The sequence below is a fragment of the Pseudorasbora parva genome, chromosome 7 (genome assembly GCF_024679245.1).
Source record: "Pseudorasbora parva isolate DD20220531a chromosome 7, ASM2467924v1, whole genome shotgun sequence".
In the NCBI taxonomy this organism is placed as follows: domain Eukaryota; kingdom Metazoa; phylum Chordata; class Actinopteri; order Cypriniformes; family Gobionidae; genus Pseudorasbora; species Pseudorasbora parva.
In genome coordinates this window covers 22,378,084-22,400,128 of record NC_090178.1, presented here as the reverse complement: position 1 = coordinate 22,400,128, position 22,045 = coordinate 22,378,084, and the positions used below count along the sequence as shown (strand labels likewise).

Sequence of the window (22,045 nt, the reverse complement as noted above, 5' to 3'; positions counted from 1 at the left end):
CTGAGTTGCATCCAAAGAACACCATACCTACTGTGAAACATGGGGGTGGAAACATTATGCTTTGGGGCTGTTTTTCTGCCAAGGGACCAGGACGACTGATCCGTGTAAAAGAAAGAATGAATGGCTGGGGCTATGTATTGTAACATTTTGAGTAAACACCTCCTTCCATCAGCAGGGGCATTGAAGATGAAATGTGGCTGGGTCTTTCAGCATGACAATGATCCCAATCACACTGCCCGGGCAACAAAGCAGTGGCTTTATAAGAAGCATTTCAAGGTCCTGGAGTGGCCTAGCCAGTCTCCAGATCTCAACCTCATAGAAAATCTTTGGAAGGAGTTCAAAATCTGTGTTGCCCAGCGACAGCCCCAAAACATCACTGCTCTAAAGATCTGCATGGAGGAATGGGCCAAACTACCAGCAACAGTGTGTTGAGAAAACGTTTGACCTCTGTCATTGCCAACAAAGGGTATAAAACAAAGTATTGAGATTAGCTTTTGCTATTGACAAAATACTTATTTTTCCACCATAATTTGCAAATAAATTCTAGATTCTAGATAGATTTTTTGGATTTTTTTTTCTCGTTTTGTCTCTCATAGTTGAAGTGTACCTATGATGAAAATTACAGGTCTCTCATCTTTTTAAGTGGGAGAACTTGCACAATTGGTGGCTGACTAAATACTTTTTTTGCTCCACTGTATATCTTCATTAACAACCATTCAAAATTAGCTTTGTCCTCTTTGCAAGCATTTGTTAATTTACTTATTTTCTCTGCATATATATATGCTAAAGAAATAATGGGTTTTCATCTGGTTTGAGGATCAAAATCTGATTGGACTGATTTGACAGTATCTTAGCAACACTCTTCAAACATGTAATTATACCTTACTGTGCATCAGCAGATAAACCTTTTCCCGGTTACCTCTGTGTTTTCCCTGACCTTCTGCGCTCTCTCTCTCTCTCTCTCTCTCTCTCTCTCTCTCTCTCTCTCTCTCTCTCTCTCTCTCTCTCTCTCTCTCTCTCTCTCTCTCTCTCTCTCTCTCTCTCTCTCTCTCTCTCTCTCTCTCTCGTCTTACACACAGACACAAGACACATATAGCACCATAAGTGCTGTCTGATGTGTGCTAAATTACTGTTTTGCTGCTCTGAATGGAGTAAAATGGAATACATTATTCTGTTTCTCTAAATTACATATCAAAGGAGGATGAGCAAGAGCCGGAGAGAGAGAGTGAGAGAGATGTGATATCAAAGTAGTAAGATATCTCAATCTCTACAGAAGGAAGGAAGTGGAATTACTAGACAAGAAAAAAGGAAAGTGTAGATGAAAGCAACTGAAAATGTCTGCCAAAGGGAAAAGTGTGTGAGCAAACATCTGTTGCTGCATCTTCCCATACACACCCCTGCATGAACCATATCAATACTATGTCGACTAGATGAGTCAGTGCCAGTCCTGATCCTTTTGGGATATTGAGAGGCAACACAGGAAACAGCCAAAAGAAGAAGAAAGGAGAATAAATGAGTTTTGCATTTGAGTTAGACATTTGTGTAGGAACTCTGTACTGGTCTTTGTCAGATTTACATTTTCAAAAATTTGTCTAAAGAGGATGAACCTGAACGTCCACATCTTTTCTTAGTATGTGCAGTACATAGCTAACGGACTGTAAAAAAAAAAAAACAATAGGCTAATAGTCTGATTAAATAACTGAGCTTAGCTTTTAATATTTTAATCCAGTTTGCTGTGGAAACTGTGGAAAAATGTTTGGAGAAAATTTCTGACACCACTGCTTTGACCCCAATATCCTTAATAACTTTTTTGACTTTTACGTTTTTTATATAAGTACTACTGCTGTCTACATGGGGAAAAAATACTGTCCGGACTTCCTCTGGGAAGTAAATACAGACACACCTCTGCTCTAGAATCTGGTCCCTTTAACATGATTTGTTGTTGTATTGACCTTCATAACATGATTAGCTGTTCAACGGTGTGCTTGATTACCTGAATGGCTGTTCTGCAGACGGTTTAATGATGTGATTAACATAATCACTGTGCGATTCATCAGCTAAATTATGCATTGCTTGGTTCTTAGGTTTGCTCTTTTTTCCCCCAATTTTTTGCCTCTGTGTGTGACTTTTATTGGTTTTCCTCCCCAGTGCGGTAAGCAAAGCTTTTTTGGCTTGCATTTCTGTAATTAGCAAGTTATGCAGAACCATTAAAAGCATATGGTCAAGACTGTAAACTCACAGTCAGCGTAGATTTACACAACCACGCCAACACACACTTTTTTATAGTTGTGTTTCGCGTAGAGAGAACAGCTCACAGCTGGGAATAATACTGACCTTTTCTCCTTCACTGCATTCCTGCTGTCTGGGAGGGAACTGTGTGTGTGTGTGTGTGTGTGTGTGTGTGTGTGTGTGTGTGTGTGTGTGTGTGTGTGTGTGTGTGTGTGTGTGTGTGTGTGTGTGTGTGTGTGTGTGTGTGTGTGTGTGTGTGTGTGTGTGTGTGTGTGTGTGTTTGATGCAGAAAGCTGTACTGTGGTAACACAATATTTCCTCTATAGTTGACAGTCTTTCTTTTTATGTCTCTTTTACTTTCGTTCAGATTCGGGTAGCTTTTATTGGCTAGGTAAAAAAGTAAGGGTCTAGAGGCAGCGCCTTCTAAAAATTGGATGAGAAAATATTTGACTGTACAAAATGAACACGAAACATAAAATTAACATAAATACAGTGAAATATGAGATTGATTTATGTATACATAGTTTTACTAAAGTATTAGATTTTTAGGAGTCAAAGAGGCAGCTCAAAACACTGACAAAAACATGTGAGAATAGGCAGTGCCTCCACATTGTTGTGATTGACAGATAACTAGTCAATTAACTGGCTATCAGAATGTCTTATTAAACACTCATAAACAAAAAATAAAATAAATTCCTGTCTCTAACAAGACTCTCTAATGTAATGCTCCTGTCTCTAATTTGTGCCCAATCCTGTTCCGGAGAATGTCAAGTTTGTTTGCATCTCAATATTTGTTTTTCAAATTGTCTGACAGATTAGTTGCATCATTTGTATGTATGTGTGTGTGTGTTTTTTTCTTTTTCTTTTTTTCCGACTGGTCAGACAACATTTAACAATATTTGTTTTATAGTGGCCCTTTTCCGATTATTTGCCCTTAAAACATGCATTTTTTTGACCAACAAGTTTTCATAATATTTAGTTTGTACGGTCCTACTGACAAATCTGCAGCAACTGCATGATGCGATCATGTCGACATGCGATCATGTCGCTGACAAGGTTGTCAACGTCTTTTTAAATCCATGTCATGAAGGATTCAGGCTGTTCTGGGGTCCTAAAGAGTATTTCAGATGTGCACTTAATAAATTGGCCACTGAGTGGGAATGGAAAATAACATGCACTTAAAATGTCACATTTATACTATACTGCATGTCACATTTAAACTTTTTTTTTATTTTTTATTTTTTGAAGATTTTGAAAGCGGCAACTGCATAGATTCTCTCGACCACAGGACTCGTAAACGTCTTTATCAAGCAAACACAATGATTTATTTCTCATCCACCCGCGGAAATTATGTCTGTATTACTTGGCCCGCAGGACGGGTCGATATAAGTGCAAAACCTTGCACGCGCACACACACGTGCACAACCACCAGATCAAGAAAAAATTTCTGCCGACGGGCGTGTGTTTTGGTAGCCTATCTGGAAAACACACAGCCCCCGGACTACTATTACTATTATTAATTACTATTATAAAAAAGACTATTACTCACATAAGTTTGTTGCACCATTCCTGTTAGATCCAATAAAGAAGGCACAACATTGTGTTTGCAAATCCAGCACTTGAGACTTGTTTACAGCCGATAGCGCAGTGAAATGAAGCGAACACACAAACGTTCTTCCCCTCGTGAGCTGGAACTTCATTAAAAATATATGTAGTATCACACATCCCTAATATTATGATCCGAAGGAAGCTTATGCAGTGACTGTTCCTCCACAAATCTTGCTATCTTCTTCCACATTGTTATTGCTGCTGGCTATTGATCCGAACAGCTCCATGAGTCGGTGGGCGGGGCTACTGAATTACACTTTCTGTAGAGGTGTGTGTCATTGCGCGATGACGTAAGGATGAAGCACACGATCGTTTTCTGGGCCTAGTGTCTATAAAAGCTTTTCTTTGAATAAAAAGGAAGTTTTCAGCTCTGAAACTTACAGGATAATCTTATATTACCATGATCTTTTATATATCAAAAGCTCAAGGGAAAGTTGATTTCTCAAATCATCACCCCTTTAAACGTAATCTAGTAATAAAGTGAAAATGAAAATGAGTTCTCAATCTGATCAAGTTGCATCATACTTTTTATGCGTTTAACAATGTTGTGCACCTTACACCAATCACACACGACTCTGTTGCGCTTATAAATGCAATGGCCAATCAGAGGTGTTAAGATTAGTAATCAATGAAATGCCAGAGTTTTGTTCAGTATCAGTAACAAAAAAAAGTGTAGACATGATGTAGGCTAAATAAGATATTAATTGTACAGTCATCTTAGTCGATTAGCAGAACTTTGTGACATTGATGAGATGAGTGACAGCTTGGTGATTATAAAGGGAACGCTTTTATGCACGCTTTCTAGGCGATGATCGATTCAGATTTGAAGAACTTTCTGCATTAGGTAAGGCAATGGTTAGCCTATTTATTATTTAAACTGATTGCAATGCCAACTCACGCATATGCATGCCTGTTCAGATTATAGTGGTTTGTGAATATAACCACTTTAATAACAAGATTGTTTATGGTGGGATGTGTAGGTTATTGATAGGTGACCATTTCATGACATAAATTTGTTTTTAAAGAGGAATCGTATCGATGCTTAGAATTGGTTCGCCCTCTGGAGACTCCAGTCTTCAGTTGCACATCATCCTTTAGAAATCATTCTAATATGCTGATTTGATGATGTAACATTTCTTACAACTATTCTATACAATAAAACTATTATATTATCAATTTTGAAAACAGTTGAGCTGCAAATTTTTTTGTAAAAGCTAATACAATTTATTTTCAACAACTTAAGTGTCTTTAATGTGTTCTTGCTCTAATGTGCCCTTGATGAATAAATGTATAAACTAATAATCTTAGTTTACCCCAAACTTTCAAACAGCGAGTTACATCTGTGTGAGTAAAAGAAAAAGTGACCTTTTCAAGTTTATTTTAGTCCTATATTGCATAGTTTGCAATGATTTTGACATGTATAGTCTGTGTTTTTTGGATTATGGAGCCAGCCTTGACGCCAGCTGGTAGTTTTTTTTTCTATTTTCATGCTCTGTTTTGATTCTGTTCTTTGATATGATGAAGGCGCTGGTCAGAGAGATTGGGGTTTAGCATGGTCCTGTCTGTGTGTGTGTTTGAGATTACGATGACTTTGAGAACTGATGACTAACCGATCCTGTGTGTCCTCTGGCTGTTATCTCTGCTTTAGAGGGAGAGGAAAAGTAGAAGAGAAAGGTTGTCCTCAATTACTCTTCCCAGACACACACACACAGCCGACAATGTGTGTAAAAATCACACTGAGCTGCATCATTGCACTCAATCAAGTAGGATGTCCTGTAAATGACTGAATAACTACAGCTCACATTCTTCTTCCACTGCATCTCTATCTCTCTATGTGTGTGCTGTTAAGCATGATTTGGCCTGAGGAGTCTGAATAAAAAAAATCCAGTATGATAATGTGTGCGTGTGTGTGATGGAAGAGTTCTATAGACCTATGGCTGTTTTTGTCTCTCTCTGATTGCACCAAATATATCCAGTTATTCCTGGGGCCTGAGAAATGTGATTGTGAGTGTGCACGTCTGGTGTCTCTGAGGGTTTGTTTGTGTGTGTGTGTTTCGTCTTTGATTCCTTCCATCGTTTGATCAGCCACTCTTTTCCACATTGTCGCAGCTATTTTAGCCTGATTTAGCCTTTGCTCTTGCATACACGCACACACATATTGTACACACATGCACACATGCCCAGGCATAAGCTACCTCGCCCACTCAGCTCCCTCACACTTTGATGGTGTCTGTGCTGATGGGAAGGAAGGGGTGCATGATCTCCCTGCTGTACAAAATAGATTTTTATAGAGACAGAAAATCTAGGCGGACATACACCCAGGAACGAGAGAGAAATCTGCGCTTCATTTTAATCAGGCAGGTATCAAGGTTGACCAATGGGAAGCCTCGGCTGCAAATTAAACCCTTGTCTGAGGTCCTGAGAGTCGACATCAGGTTAATGAATTTAAAAGGAGCCATCTGAGTGTGCCTGTGTGTTTCCAGTTGATGAGTTTAAGAAAGATGAGGCCAGGAGGGGCTGTGTTACTGCAGTGATGGGACATGATGGACCACAACCCCTAACCTTCATTTAATTAATGGTGTGTGTGTGTGATGGCGACTAAGTTAGAAGGTGTTTTTTGAGCCTCTGTATAGTTTTTTCGGGGCGGTATGGTTATATTTTGCCTTTGAATGTGGTTTTGTGCTTAATGTTTTGTCTTTTTGGGTGATCGCAGGCCAGAATTCCCCAGGTGTGCCAGGGCAAACAGGAAATTAGGCAGGAAGTGGAAGCGTGTGTCCCACTTTAGCTCTCCAGATACAACAAACACTGGCTTTCCTGTTCCTACCACAGCACAAACTGGCACAGTGGCCTGTGCTTACATAATCGGCAAACAATCAACACATTCTCTGAACCCACCCACAGCCCCTCAAAAGACCAATGATTGTCCTTTCTCTGGCTGACTGACAAAGTTGTAGACCAATGAGAATGTAGAGGAATGGAATGTTTATGGGAACATTTATTGGGAAAAATGTCAGAAAAATGTATTGCCAGAGCATTTTCCACCACAACTGCCTACAGTGAGAAATGGTGAATAAGAAATATACAATACAAAACAATATGCAACAATGTCAATTAACAAGTAATATTAATACACACACAAAATAATAAAATAACAGTACAGAGTAAACTAAGAAAGTAGCTAACAATAAATGAACAAAGAAATGTATCAATTAAGTCACAACTTAAAGTAATTGTTCTACGGTGCCCTTAAAGGGACATGGTGGGGGAAAAATTGAGGTGGGAAGAAAAATGATAATATAGATATGTTGCTTTCCCTTGAGAAAGTATGTGTTCTCTCGCAAAACTTTTAAGTTCTTTGCAAAACGATTTCAGTCAAAGGATTTGCATGCAAACAAGTTTTGTCGGGGAACATTTCTTGGGAGAGCGCAATAATTCTGTGAGGGTGTGAAAGCATTTCATACTTTTATGCTAATATGCAATAGGAAATTAAGCAGGAATGCTAATATGCATTTTATGCTAATATGCAAAAACATTATTCTTTCACCATGTCCCTTAATGGTGTCTGTTTAGTTAAAGCTGCAGACCGTAAGTTTTAACTGTTTGTCGTCATCTCTGTTTGAACCCTGAATTGCAGTTTTTTGCAGGGTTATCTTCTTTACATGGGTTGTGCTTTAGCATGGCTCCGCAGTGTGGAATAATCAAATATTTTGAGGTGTATGTGTGGGTTGTCAACAATGATTGTAGTTCACAAATGATGAAGAGGTCACAAACGATCCGCCACCTGCAGCGTCCACACACGATATAGCCTACTAGCATGGACTCCTTTATCAATACAATTTATACAGACGTGACATAATGACGCGAAGATCAACGGCAGAAGCTAGTATTTTCCACGGAAAGCTACCAGTACCACTCAAATTATAGCACATTATTACTTGTGAATCAGAGTAAGGTAAGGAGTTTGCTTAAAATGGCTGGTTATGTAGTTGCCCAAATTGATTTTGGATCATTTTTAACCAAAAAAGTTACGGACTGCTAGCCTCACAAGGCAGATCCACATCACGATGTTTGGTCTGGAAACTCACCATTGACAGGGATCAATCCAAGGGGCGGGATAAACGGTTGTCTTTCAAACTCCATCTGCACGCGATTGGCGCTACAACCAACCAGCGGAGCTCGTTGATAGATTAAACATTCGCTGGATCCGGTCGGCAAACCTCCGAACACATCTTCCCTTTATACGAATGACTTCAGTGCCGTTCTTTGCTCAGAGAAAAGCTTAACTCCAAGTCTTCCAAAGTCACGGTCAAAGCTGATTTGATCGCCGTTCGCCAGTTTCTGTGTTTACTAGTAGCACGCAAGCACAACTCGGCCGTCATTATGTTAAGCCCCGCCCACCGACTCTATCCACAATGTGATTGGCCTGACCAGAGTTTGGTTTTTACAACTCAGACGTTTATTGAGAGTTGCTAGACGATACTCGTGGCAGATTAGATTTGCTGCCACAAGGGTGCGTCTAGATTTCTAGGCTAACGGACTGCAGTTTTAACTTAATAAACCAACTGAAATTAAAGTAATTTACTTATGAAGAAAGGTGAAAGGTGCGTTCGCACCACAGGACCTGGGAGCGATTTTAATTCTTGAAATGGCTTTTGGGGGGAAATAAATTAGCTCTTACTTCAGAGTTGGGTTTAACCCAGCACAATAGGAACTATCAGTGATTGTAAGTGCACACTGATTGGCCAAAATCACGTATTAGACAGGACTGTTAAACAGATAGTAAATTAATAAAGGGAGTGTTGTCACTTTGCCGTCATGTTCTGCTGTTCTCAGTGCGTCAAAATAAAGGCATTTGCACTGTGTAAATAGAATCTAGTTGCTATTTACACTAAGTGCCAATAGCATTATATGCTATATACACCGTATTAATAGCAACTAGATTATATTTACACTCAGTGAAAATAGCATGTTCCCTTTCAGTCGGTCACGTTCGACGTACGTCAGAACTGAACCGACGAATGGGATCTTACTTTAGAGACCAATCCTACTTCGAGCATCTAACAACGAGCCAATGAAATTTGGCATGCGATCACGCATTCCACGCTCCGCCCCGCAGCGCGGGTATAAATAGGAAGTGGAATGGTAGATCAGCGCTTTCTACTTCGGAGCCGAACAGTCTTCATTGCTGTTTCTACGAAGAGCTTTCTGACTACGAGTCAAGAACATTCCTGTGAAAGAGTTTGCCAGTGCGGGTGATACGGCGCGTCAGCGAGAGACCGTCCACTTCAGTGATAGAGTGTACAAAGAGCTGTTGGTTCGCTGAGCGTTTCCTTACACACACACATTACAGTTGGTTCGCTGGGCGCTCACACATACATATCACTGAGAGCTCACGCAGGCTTGCACTATCGAACTGCGTGGAGCCGCGGTCATCTCCCTGAGTGCTTCAGCACTAAAAGAGCAAACTTCCATTCACAAAAGAGCAACACGGTTTGACCCTGCGTCTTTTTCAAGATGTCATTCAAGCCGTGTGTTTCTGGGTGCGGTCGATTTCTGTCTCCGCTTGACGGACACGTTCGTTGTCTCTCGTGTCTGGGCGCACAGCACGCTGAGGCTGCGTTCGTGGATGAGACATGTTCCCATTGCGGGAATATGTCCATTGCAGTGTTGCGGTCCCGTCTCCAGTACCTCAGAAGAGGTGGAACACCATCGTCCATCCCCCGATCTAGTGGTCCTCCAGCTGCAAAGCAGAGGGCTACTACTTTGGCTGATGACCTTGGTGGGGACCTGAGGGTGTCGGTCAGGGTAAACCCGACGGGTCTCACGGCTCCTCGGGCCCCTCCCCCCTCCACTGTACCGGTGGAGCTTCCGGAAGGGCGCGCTGACCTCCCACGTGGAGCGCCAGTCGTCTCTTTTGGGGCTCCGGCGGAGGACCAGATGTCGGTTGCTGCATCGGGGGATGAGCTAATGGGTTCCGAGGATGAAGACTCGGCTGCGTTGCCCCCTTCGGGTGTGACAGCGTTGCCCGAGTCTGACCCGGAACTTACGGCTATGCTTGCCCGGGCCGCCGCAAGTGTCGGGCTTGAGTGGAACCCTCCACCACGTCCCGAACCTTCGCGGCTGGATGATTGGTTTCTCGGGACGGGTCGCGCTGGTTCTCAGCGTCCCGCCCCGGTGCCTTTCTTCCCGGAAGTGCATCAGGAGCTCACGAAGTCCTGGGTAGCGCCGTACAGCGTACGCCAGCGATCGACTGACTCCTCCATCCTCACCACTCTCGATGGTGGTGCAGCTAAGGGCTACGAGGGGATCCCTCCAGTCGAGCGGTCGGTTGCGATGCACCTGTGTCCTAAGACCGCTGCGGACTGGAGGCACGCCCCGCGTCTCCCCTCCCGGGCGTGTAAGTTCTCGTCCGGCTTGACGGGCAAGGCTTACGCAGCCTGCGGAGAAGCTGCATCAGCTTTGCATGCCATGGCGCTCCTGCAGGTCCACCAGGCCAAAGCGCTCATGGAACTGCACGAGGGTGGTTCCGACCAGGCAGTTATGCAGGAACTGCGAGCCGCGACGGACCTCGCCCTCCGGGCGACGAAAGTCACGGCCTGCTCCCTGGGTCGGGCGATGTCCACCTTGGTGGTCCAGGAACGCCACCTGTGGCTGAACCTGACAGACATGCGGGATTCGGACAAGGTTCGGTTTCTAAACGCCCCTGTCTGTCAGGCCGGCCTCTTCGGCGACGCCATCGAGGACTTTGCCCAGCAGTTCTCGGTGGCCAAGAAGCAGACGGAGGCCATCAAAAACATCCTGCCCCGGCGGCCCGCTGCTGCCTCCACCCAGCCGCCCGGGGCAGCCCCCCAGTCTGCTCGTCGCCGAGGGCGTCCTCCAGCGTCCGCCTCCGCCCCTGCCAAGCCCAAGCAGCAGCCTCCACCCGCGAAGCAGGGCGCCGGACGCAAGGGGGCCGCCCAACCCGTCCAAGGGCCCGCCAAACCTGCCGGCAAGCGTAAGGGGAAGCGGCCCTGAGACGGGCAGCCCAGGGAGAAGAGGAGCTGCTCTGAGGGAGATGATGTCCGCATCCCTCCCACCCCCCCGGAGGAGGACCGGGGGGGCAACACTGGTCACAACATCTCTGCCGCTGGCTCTCCGGAGTCCAGCGGTACCCACATTTTCACCAAAAGAGCAATTTCCTCTCTCTCTGGGCCCCAAGAGGGTCAGGTTGGCAGTGTGCGACGCCCACGGGCCTTGTCACTCCTTTCCTACCCTCCCGTCGCCAGGGGGCAGCTGTGTGGGCCTCGAGGACGCCCCCGGGCCTTCTCACCCACACACTGCCTCTCTTGTGAGCACTCAGTCAACACTCCGGGCCGCCCACGGGCCTTCCGGGTCGGGGCTGAGTGCTTCACTTCCCTGCCTCCGGGCAGTGGACAGCAGAGTGGGCTCCGAGGACGCCCCCGGGCCTTCTCACCCACTCTCTGTCCAAACCAGGAGTGCTCAGGCAACACTACGGGCCGCCTCCGGGCCTCCCGAGTCGGGCCAGAGTACTCCGCTTCGCTGCCCCACCCCGGGCACGTCTGTGGTGCCGTTGGTCCCGCTTGTACGGTCTCTGGGGGCCTGGCTAGGTCTCCCCAGGCCGTCTCGCTGGCTCATCCGTACCATCAGACTCGGCTACGCGATTCAGTTCGCACGCCGGCCACCCAAGTACAAGGGCATCCTCTTCACCTCCGTGCGAAGCAGCGATGCTCAAGTCTTGCGGTCAGAGATCGAGGTCCTACTGGCGAAGGACGCGATCGAGCCGGTTCCTCCAGCCGATATGAAGACGGGGTTTTACAGCCCCTACTTCATTGTGCCCAAGAAAGGGGGTGGGTTACGGCCAATCCTGGACCTGCGAGTTCTGAATCGGGCCCTGCACAAGCTCCCGTTCAGGATGTTGACGCAGAAACGCATTTTCCAATGCATCCGTCCCCAGGATTGGTTTGCAGCGATCGACCTGAAGGACGCGTACTTCCATGTGTGTATTCTCCCTCGACACAGACCGTTCCTACGCTTTGCGTTCGAGGGGAAAGCATATCAGTACAAGGTCCTGCCCTTCGGGCTGTCCCTGTCGCCCCGCGTCTTTACGAAGGTCGCGGAGGCAGCCATTGTTCCACTCAGAGAACGCGGCGTTCGGATTCTCAACTACCTCGACGATTGGCTGATCCTAGCCCAGTCGAAGGACCAGTTGTGCGAACACAGGGACCTGGTGCTCAGTCACCTCAGCCAGTTGGGCCTTCGGGTCAACCGAGAGAAGAGCAAACTCTGTCCCACACAGAGGATCTCTTATCTCGGTATGGAGCTGGACTCGGTCAACCGGACGGCGCGCCTCACCGAGGAGCGAGTCCAGTCGGTGTTGAACTGCTTGAATATGTTCAAGAGCAGGACAGCGGTCCCACTGAAATTCTTTCAGAGGCTCCTGGGGCATATGGCATCTGCAGCCGCGGTCACGCCGCTCGGATTGCTTCATATGAGACCGCTTCAACGCTGGCTCAATGGCCGAGTCCCGAGGTGGGCGTGGCAGAGCGGTCAGTACCGGGTCCCAGTGACTCCTTACTGCCGCCAAACCTTCAGCCCGTGGTCCAGCACTTCGTTTCTCCGGGCCGGGGTGCCCCTAGAACAAGTGTCCAGGCATGCTGTGCTATTCACGGATGCCTCCACCACGGGCTGGGGGGCCACGTACAACGGGCATGCAGTTGCTGGTCTGTGGACGGGGCCGCAATTGCATTGGCATATCAATTGCCTCGAGTTACTGGCAGTACATCTGGCACTCCGCCGCCTCAAGGGGCCGCTGCGTGGCAAGCATGTACTGGTCCGTACGGACAGCACCACGGCCGTTGCGTACATCAACCGTCAGGGTGGTCTACGCTCCCGTCGTCTGCTCCAACTCGCCCGCCACCTCCTCCTGTGGAGTCAGAAGCAGCTGAGGTCGCTTCGGGCCATTCATGTCCCTGGTGTGCTGAACCAGACAGCCGACGAGCTCTCTCGTCAGCCGACACCTCCGGGAGAGTGGCGACTCCACCCCCAGGCGGTCCAGCTGATATGGGACCAGTTCGGAGCCGCACAGGTCGACCTGTTTGCCTCTCCGGACTCGACCCATTGCCAGTGGTACTATTCCCTGACCGGGGGTACCCTCGGCACAGATGCACTGGCGCACAGCTGGCCCCGGGACCTACGCAAGTATGCGTTCCCCCCAGTGAGCCTTCTTGCACAGACTCTGTGCAAGGTCAGGGAGGACGAGGAGCAGGTCTTGTTAGTTGCGCCGTATTGGCCCAACCGGACCTGGTTCCCAGAACTCACACTCCTCGCGACAGCCCCTCCTTGGCCGATTCCCCTGAGGAAGGACCTTCTTTCTCAGGGACGGGGCACGCTATGGCACCCGCGTCCAGACCTCTGGAATCTTCATGTCTGGTCCCTGGACGGGACGCGGAGGTTCTAGATGGACTACCACAAGCTGTCGTAGATACCATCGCTTCAGCTAGAGCCCCCTCTACGAGGCGCCTCTATGCTCTGAAGTGGAACCTGTTCGTTGAGTGGTGCGCTTCCCGCCGGGAAGACCCCCGAAGGTGTTCGATCAGTGTCGTGCTTTCCTTCCTGCAAGATGGGTTGGAGAGAAGGCTGTCTCCCTCCACCCTCAAGGTATATGCTGCAGCAATAGCAGCGTACCATGATGTAGTAGAAGGTAAGTCCGTGGGGAAGCACGACCTAATCGTCAGGTTCCTCAGAGGTGCGAGGAGACTAAATCCTCCTCGTCCATCCTCGATACCCTCTTGGGACTTAGCTCTAGTGCTCCGAGCACTTCAGAGCCCTCCCTTCGAGCCCTTGGCGTCTTGTGAGTTGAAAATCTTGTCAATGAAGACAGTGCTCCTGACGGCATTGGCCTCGATCAAGAGGGTAGGGGACCTGCATGCACTTTCGGTCAACGAATCGTGCCTAGAGTTCGGGCCAGGTAACTCTCACGTCGTCCTGAGACCCCGGCCCGGATATGTGCCCAAGGTTCCTACCACTCCCTTCCGGGATCAGGTGGTGAACCTGCAAGCGCTGCCTTCGGAGGAGGCAGACCCAGCCCTGGCTTTGCTGTGTCCGGTCCGCGCTCTTCGCGCTTACGTTGACCGGACCCAAAGCCTTCGGACCTCAGAGCAACTCTTCGTCTGTTACGGAGGCCAGCAGAAGGGAAAGGCTGTCTCCAAGCAGAGGTTAGCCCACTGGATAGTGGATGCTATAGTCTTGGCCTACCAGTCCCAAGACGTGCCTTGCCCGTTCGGTGTAAGAGCTCACTCCACTCGGAGTGTTGCTTCTTCCTGGGCGCTGGCTCAAGGCGCCTCGCTGACAGACATATGTAGAGCTGCGGGCTGGGCGACACCTAACACGTTTGCTAGATTCTATAGCTTACGTGTAGAGCCGGTATCTTCCCGCATCCTCGCCCCCAGTGGCCAGGAGCGCTAAGTGCCCGTTCTAAGTGTCGGCTTGCGAAACGCCACTCCCGCCCTCTGGGCCGGATACGTGCGTCTATTGTCTCCAGTTGTGTTCCCCGGGAAACCGGCTAACCCTGTCGAGCTCCTCCGTCACCCCTCCGGTGCCAGACGTTGCGGACCGTCTGACGCCAGGCCTGCACCCGTATGCTTGTGAAACGTGGCTGTAGGCTGGGTTCCATATGTAGCGGTTCCCTCACGGCAACCCCATATGTGTATTCTTCCACGGTATCAGCTACCCTTCGGGCTAGCCCCGTGTCTTTCCCTCGACAGAGCCCGCTCTGTCGTCTCTGGGCGTGTTCTTTCCCCCCTTCAGTCAGGCTGGAACCACCCCAGAGACTGCCATATGTTGCACTACCCTGCCAGGTTAGTCCTTATGTGTATTCTGCCACCTCTCCTTCCCTGAAGGACGTGGCCCCGCAGCGTACCCTCTCTCTCAAGCACGAGGTAGGCACGCTTTCCCAGCGTTATCCAATAGTCATTCTGAGTGGGTCTTGCAGAAACAGCAGTGACTGTACTCCCTGCTTGGAGCCCTGACTTCCGTACCATACTAGACGGTGCAGTGCGCTCAAGCAGGACGCTGGAAGGGCCAGCATCCTGGCGTTTTCCATAGGGATCCCATTCGTCGGTTCAGTTCTGACGTACGTCGAACGTGACCGACTGAAAGGGAACGTCTCGGTTACGTATGTAACCCTCGTTCCCTGAAGGAGGGAACGGAGACGTACGTCCCGTCGCCAGATGCTGTGCTTCCGCTGGGAGTCCGGTCACCTTTCGGCTCCTCAGTAGGAAAAGCGCTGATCTACCATTCCACTTCCTATTTATACCCGCGCTGCGGGGCGGAGCGTGGAATGCGTGATCGCATGCCAAATTTCATTGGCTCGTTGTTAGATGCTCGAAGTAGGATTGGTCTCTAAAGTAAGATCCCATTCGTCGGTTCAGTTCTGACGTACGTCTCCGTTCCCTCCTTCAGGGAACGAGGGTTACATACGTAACCGAGACGTTTTCTTAATGATAATTGCTATTTACACTGTGCAAATAACAATAGATACTATTTGAACCAAGTGTTAATAGCAACTAGGTTCTATTTACACTGAAAAATAACATATTTTCTGAGCGATAGATGATATTTACACTAAGTGCAAATAGCGGTAGATTCTATTTACTAAGTGAAAATAGTGATGTATTCTATTAAAGTAGCAGTTCTTTGCCATATAAATAGTAATTACATGTAATTTATCATTTATTTTGACAGATACATAATATTAGCACCTCCATATTGTTGTAAATTAACAGGATGCAATAATAACAATTATTATTTTTATTTAAATTATTAAACAAAATGCCACCTTAAAGGGACAAAATAGCCCTCCTTACACCTATCCCTAACCCTACCCAATAAATGCTTTTATTATTATTATTATTATTATTATTATTAATAAACATTTTGTTTAGCACATTATTTCCACATTTAGAACATTTTCTTTACTTTTCATTGAAAATAAATGCCTTTCTGATGTGATTTGTGATAAGAAAAGAAAGAAAAGCAAGCTTTGCAAAAGGCGGATTCGAAACCATGTTGATCGCGACAAAACGGTGATCTATTAGCTATGCAATACTGATTGCGCCACTGAGTACGTTGAACAACAGACATTTTTTTTAAATCTTGTTTGGCACAGCCAGGCATTGTTAGGCGGAGCTAGTGCGAATAGCACTTGCCAACAAGGCACGCTATTTGCACTTGGTGTCAATAGACACTCTGCAAAATAAATTTGTGCTGCGTTGTCAAAATTAAATTCACACCAACAAGCACGGCTTATGTCTCTTCAGAGTTCCTACTGGCTGTGCAAATACAATGAAAACGAATGTATAATAGGGGCTTTCACAACAGGTAGTTGTAGGAACTTATAGGAACAAGCAGCAACCAGGGCAGTTCCCCGAGAACTAATGTTCCCATGAGGCCATTTTTCTGGTTGCTGCTTGTTCCTATAAGTTCCTACAACTACCCGTTGTGAAAGCCCCTATCATACATTCGTTGTATGAAAGCATTAACATACTGCCAAGCTTCTATTTTTGTTTAGACAAATATTTCTCAGGGCACTGTTCCTTTTAGAAGAAGATCAAATAAAGACTAAAGTGCTAACATCAGTTATAATAAATCTTGTGTCCCTGTTGGTGAATGCTCATTGTTAGTAGCCTGGATGCCAGCCGAACTCAGCCCTGCCCACAACATTTGAGCTCGGGCATTTCGTTCTGGACTCGATCCATAGAGGAGTCATTATCCCCGAACAGAAACTGTTCGGAACCAATGACATTATCAGGACAGCTTTAGACGATGATGGACAGATGATAAACAGTAACGTAATCATGCACGTCATCAAAGGTGGTTGGATTATATTTGTTCAAATCCTAAACGGAGAGCTTGTTTGTATATGCATTCACCTTCACTATTTCTCTCTGAAAGGAAAAGCCCAAAACAATAGCTTCTCAGGGAAATAAATGGCGTTTGGGGGGTAAAATGTGTTATTTTGGCTAGGTTGCCTGCTAAAATTCGCATTTATGGGTCTATATACCACATAATAGTCACTTCAACAGGCGGACATGAAAAACAACCCGCAAAAAAAATGCAGACTTGGCAACACAGTGCAGTTGAGCTCTGTTGACATTTGACAGCTAACGTAATGCGTTGCTCCGTTGCTCTAAATGATTGTAGGTCTATCCAATTGAGATCTTTCCTGGTTTGGTTGAAACTCCCCATAATCACAGCCCAATGGAGCAGTATCAGACTCATATTCTGACTAGAATTGAGTATGACTACATCAGGCTAGATTGTTAGCTCATTTACACTGAAGGTTACACCTTAAGTAAGGTGTGACCATTCATTCAGACACTCTTATCATTTATTCCAGCGTCAACTGTTTTTAGAGCTCCTCACACTGGAGGAGATGCGTTCACATTCTCTTCAGCAGCTCTCCACTTACCGCTTTTCCATAACAGCCTGTGTGTTTCTGATAAGTGCTAATCTCCTCTCATCTCATACAGCTCTCTGCAGCACTCCAGACCCTGTGTGTGTCTGTGCGCGTTAGGGGAGAGAATTTTGGAGGATATAGCCATTTAAATATTTGAATCTTGATGATCCTTGAGGTTTGTCCGATCTCATTGACTCTGTGTGTGTTTTTCAGGTGTAAAACAAAAGTGTATCCGGATGATCTCCCACGAACCAGTGTGGTGATCGTGTTCCATAATGAAGCGTGGACCACACTACTCCGAACAGTCCACAGCGTCATCGACAGGTCTCCAAGACACCTGCTAGAGGAAATCGTACTAGTGGATGATTCCAGTGAGAGAGGTGAGTGTGTCAAGTCAACACGTGTGTGTGTGTGTGTGTGTGTGTGTGTGTGTGTGTGTGTGTGTGTGTGTGTGTGAGCCTGTTTATGTGGTTTTTGAGGACACAAATTTGTATAACTACATGGGTATTACACTGGTATTACACAATAAATATTGTTTATGAGGACATTTCAAATGTCCTCATATTTCAAATAGCTTTAAAAACATACTAAATGATGCCTATGGAGAGTCCCTGTAAACCACATAGACCAACATGTGTGTGTGTGTTCTGGTTTGACCTACATTATGAGGACCTGAAGTCCTTATGGTGTTGTGTGTATTCAGGTTTCAGGCCACGCATTATGTGGACATGCACATGTCCCTGTATTTCAAAATGCTAAATAAACAAAAATGCGTAACGTTTTCCGTTTAATTTAGGGTTAGGGGCTCAAACATGCCATTAGTTCAGTATAAAAAACATTCAGTCTATGGAATGATCTCATAATGATAGGTGTACCAACATGTGCATGAGTTGGTATTTTTTTTACACCCCGTTTTTTATGAAAACCTATGAAAAGAATATGAAAAGACATGAATCCTTCACTGGAATTATATTAATATTAACTCACACATTGTATGGAAAGGAGAAGCTTAGAAGAGTTAGAAATTGCTTGAGAGTGAGGAGCAGGATTTAAGAACAGGATTTTCAAATATAAGTGAACTGTCCCTTTAAAGTTACAATGTAATGTACAATGTAATGTACAATGTAATGTACAATGTAATGTACATCCTGTAGAAATGGATTGTTGGAAAAATGTAGGGTGGCGATTTCCATTAGTGGCAGGGTTTAAGTGGACCCGATCTATTGTTTTACTCGAAGATCAAGGTATGACATTTTCAGTATGAATCATTCACAATAAAATGTAACATGCTTTTAGAAAATAGAAATGGTGAATTTCCATTTCATGCTGACAGATGTTTGTGATGCTAACTACTGAGAGGAGAGAATGATAGCACAGAAATCTCTTGCATAGACAAATAAATGCTCTCACACAGATTTCTGAGTTAACATGTGGACATTGTACTGCCGAGCTCCAGAGATAATGGCAGGGTTTTGTTTCCAGTCTTTGAAAAGGCCTGTATCATGTCAGCTCTGCTTTCAGTGTGTGTATGCGTGTTTGTCTGCAGTAAAAGGGAACAGACCACATCTGGAGGAAAAAGATGGCCGGTGACCTTGTTGCGTATTAACGTCAAAGATGAAATGTGATTTACACACTGTAAAACGACCGTGTTTGTTAGGACAGATTTATATGGAGAGAGAGAAGAGAGTGTATGTTAACTCTAAAAGCTCTGTTTTGTGTCTGCTTCGATGTGTGGATTTGCAGCTCTCGACTTTGTCGTTATCTGCTCTAACCTGTATTTTGGCTAGATTATGGGATTAGTGGATTAGTAGGTGTTATGAATATATACCTGGAATTATATTATCATCTCAAACAGACACATACTCATATACATAATGTTAAAGGGTTAATTCAACCAAAAATGAAAATTACCTCATGATTTACTCGCCCTCAAGTCATCCTAGGTGTATATGACATTCTTCTTTCAGACTAATAAAATCTGAGTTATATTAAAAAAAAAAGAAAGTCCTGGCTAATTCAAACATTAAATGGCAGTGAATTGTTGCCTTGTTTATGAAGTCCATAAAAACCATGAAACGTATCTATCAAATAAATGCTTCACACGGCTCTGGGGGTTAATAAAGGCCTTCTGAAGCGAATCGATGCGTTTGTGTAAGAGAAAAATATAAATTTTTAAAACTTTAAAAAGTGTGGAGCAGTTATATAGCCTGACGAGGTCATGCTCAATTCTAGTCAGAATATGAGTCTGATACTGCTCCATTGGGCTGTGATTATGGGGCGTGTTTCAACCAAACCAGGAAAGACATCAATTGGATAGACCTACGACCAATCAGAGCAACGGAGCAACGCATTTCATTAGCTGTCAAATGTCAACAGAGCTCAACTGCACTGTGTTGGCAAGTCTGCGTTTTTCCCCCACGAGTTGTTTTCCATGTCCGCTTGTTGAGGCGACTATTATGTGATATATAGACCCATGAATGCGAATTTTAGCAGGCAACCTTGCCAAAATAACACACATTTTACCCCCCAAACGCTATTTTTTTCCGGACAATATTTTTTCAAAATGTGTTGATACCAGTCGATATTGGATATATATTGTATGATATTGGATATTTCATTTTGCATGCTCATTTCCTCTATTTTTACATTTAGATTACCTTTGACGTCATCGAATGTTTACGTTAAACTCTTTAAAAATATGAATAGATTAATAACACTGTTTAAAGTAATCTTGTGTATTACAAATCTCTAAATTAATATTTATTTTCAAACTGTACATTAGAATGTTTTGATGCCTGCATTGACTTGTAGAATTTAAAACAATTGATTTTAGTTTAGTTTTATTTGTAATATTTTTAGACAATAAAAAAAAAATGTATGGTCAAAGTGGAATTAATATTGGCCATTTATCGGTTATCGCTATCAGCCATGAGAATGATTATTGCCTTTTTGGTATTGACCAAAATTTTCTTACCAGTGCATCCCTATTTTTTGAATATGCAAACCATAAAATTAAAGAATTGTAATAAAGAAAAAGTTCAAAGGCTTTGAGCTTTGTCACATTTCTAGCGCTTTTGTATATTGTGCATCTCATCCACTGTGGTTTAAATAGAATTAACTCCTAAATGATATATACATTAGTCTATTGAGCCTAACACCTTACAGTAAAACTCATTAAAATGTCAAAAGTACTTATTTCAAATGGTAAATCAAATTATCATATGCATCTCTACCGCTCTGCAGGGTTACGTGGGAAATCTGATTTTGCCATGTTGTTCTTATTAGTATAATTATTCAATCCAGGTGGTGACAGACCTGCGCTTGATTCCACCTGCATTTTTCCCAATAGCATGAGAGCACTGGAGCACTGTCTCTGCCACCGCACTGCCGTCGCTTCTCCCCGTATAACGTTCTTATGAAGATGACGTGATTAGGCTGTGCAGTTTACAGTAAGGATGCAACGGTTCAGATTGCTCACAATTCTGTTTGTATAACAGTTTAGGTTCACAGTTTCAGCATTTGCTATGTTCAGGGAAAAAAGTACTTCTGTCAAATAATAATAAAGTTGCATTGTCAGATTTTAGATGAACTGCAGTGCAAGTGCGTGCAGAACCGTGGATGGAGAACGGTGCGGTTCGTTTTTTTTACTGAGACCATCACACCCCTAGTTTACAGTTAGCTCCGCTGTTTTTGTAATAGTTTTCCTATGTAAATATGCGCTAGATGACATCTTTGACCCTTTGCGCTGTGTCTCACAGCTTTTTCAGCATGGTGCATCCAAGACTCTGCCTTGTTTTTTTATTCATCAGCACTGCGACTCTGCAGTTGGATACTATTCTGTGCATCTCGTGATTTAAGAAAAACGTGTTGATTGTGGTCATTCTCTTACACCTGTAACTCAGAAGTCAATTTTTTTTAAATTAACAGAAACTAAAGCACTTTTCGTCTTGTGGTGATTGAAGACAACAGTGCATCATTTAAAGATAATTTCCGATGCTGATGTGTGATTGGTCTCTTAAGAGTAAAAAGCCAGAACAGCATATTTGTGTATTTACCAGTAAAGTCTTTTTGGCCATTTTATAGTAAGTTACTGGGATTACATTTATGTAGGTTGGGAGTCCTACTTAGTGTTTTTGCACATACAATTTAGTTTATGTACTGACTCAGAGTGACCCGAGAGGTCATGAGTGTTGCTGCTGACTGTAGAAATGTGCCTCTTGCTGCCAGTGGTCTCAATGGCTGCTGCTCTAGAGTGCCTCTGACCTCTGCATACATAACCTTTGTGTGACTATTTTGCCCTTCGGCGTCATTGCCATGGCTGCTGAAAGCCCTGTACGAGTGCTCCATGTGACCCGGGTCAGGGTGGACAGCTCCAGGGTGAATCGTTCACTCACAAGAACAGACAGCAGCCAACAAGACCGCTGACAGCACTGTGATGACACACACACACACACACACACACACACACACACACACACACACACACACACACACACACACACACACACACACACACACACTTACATGAACACCCACACCCAGCTCTAGAAGCTACTTTAACAAGATGGAAATGAAACAATGTAACATACACAATGAAAAATAGGAATGAAACAATATTGGGATGCTGAGCTAGATTCAAACCCACGTTGTCCATATTAGTTTCCGCAGCTAATCTCTGGGATATTTAATATCTAGGTCTAAGGGGGTTGGAATATCTCCAGAGTGTGTATGTGAAGCTCAAAATACCCACAG

At 45.0% G+C, this 22,045-nt stretch overlaps 1 protein-coding gene across 1 annotated transcript in view; it reads left to right on the top strand.

The window, feature by feature from the left end:
- The window catches only part of galnt1 (UDP-N-acetyl-alpha-D-galactosamine:polypeptide N-acetylgalactosaminyltransferase 1), a 125,747-nt gene that overhangs the window by 80,421 nt on the left and 23,281 nt on the right, over nt 1-22,045 (top strand). Inside the window, exon 5 of the mRNA XM_067448600.1 lies at nt 17,507-17,673. Within this exon, the coding sequence (XP_067304701.1) occupies nt 17,507-17,673 (167 nt within the window). The remainder of the gene's footprint in view (nt 1-17,506; nt 17,674-22,045) is intronic.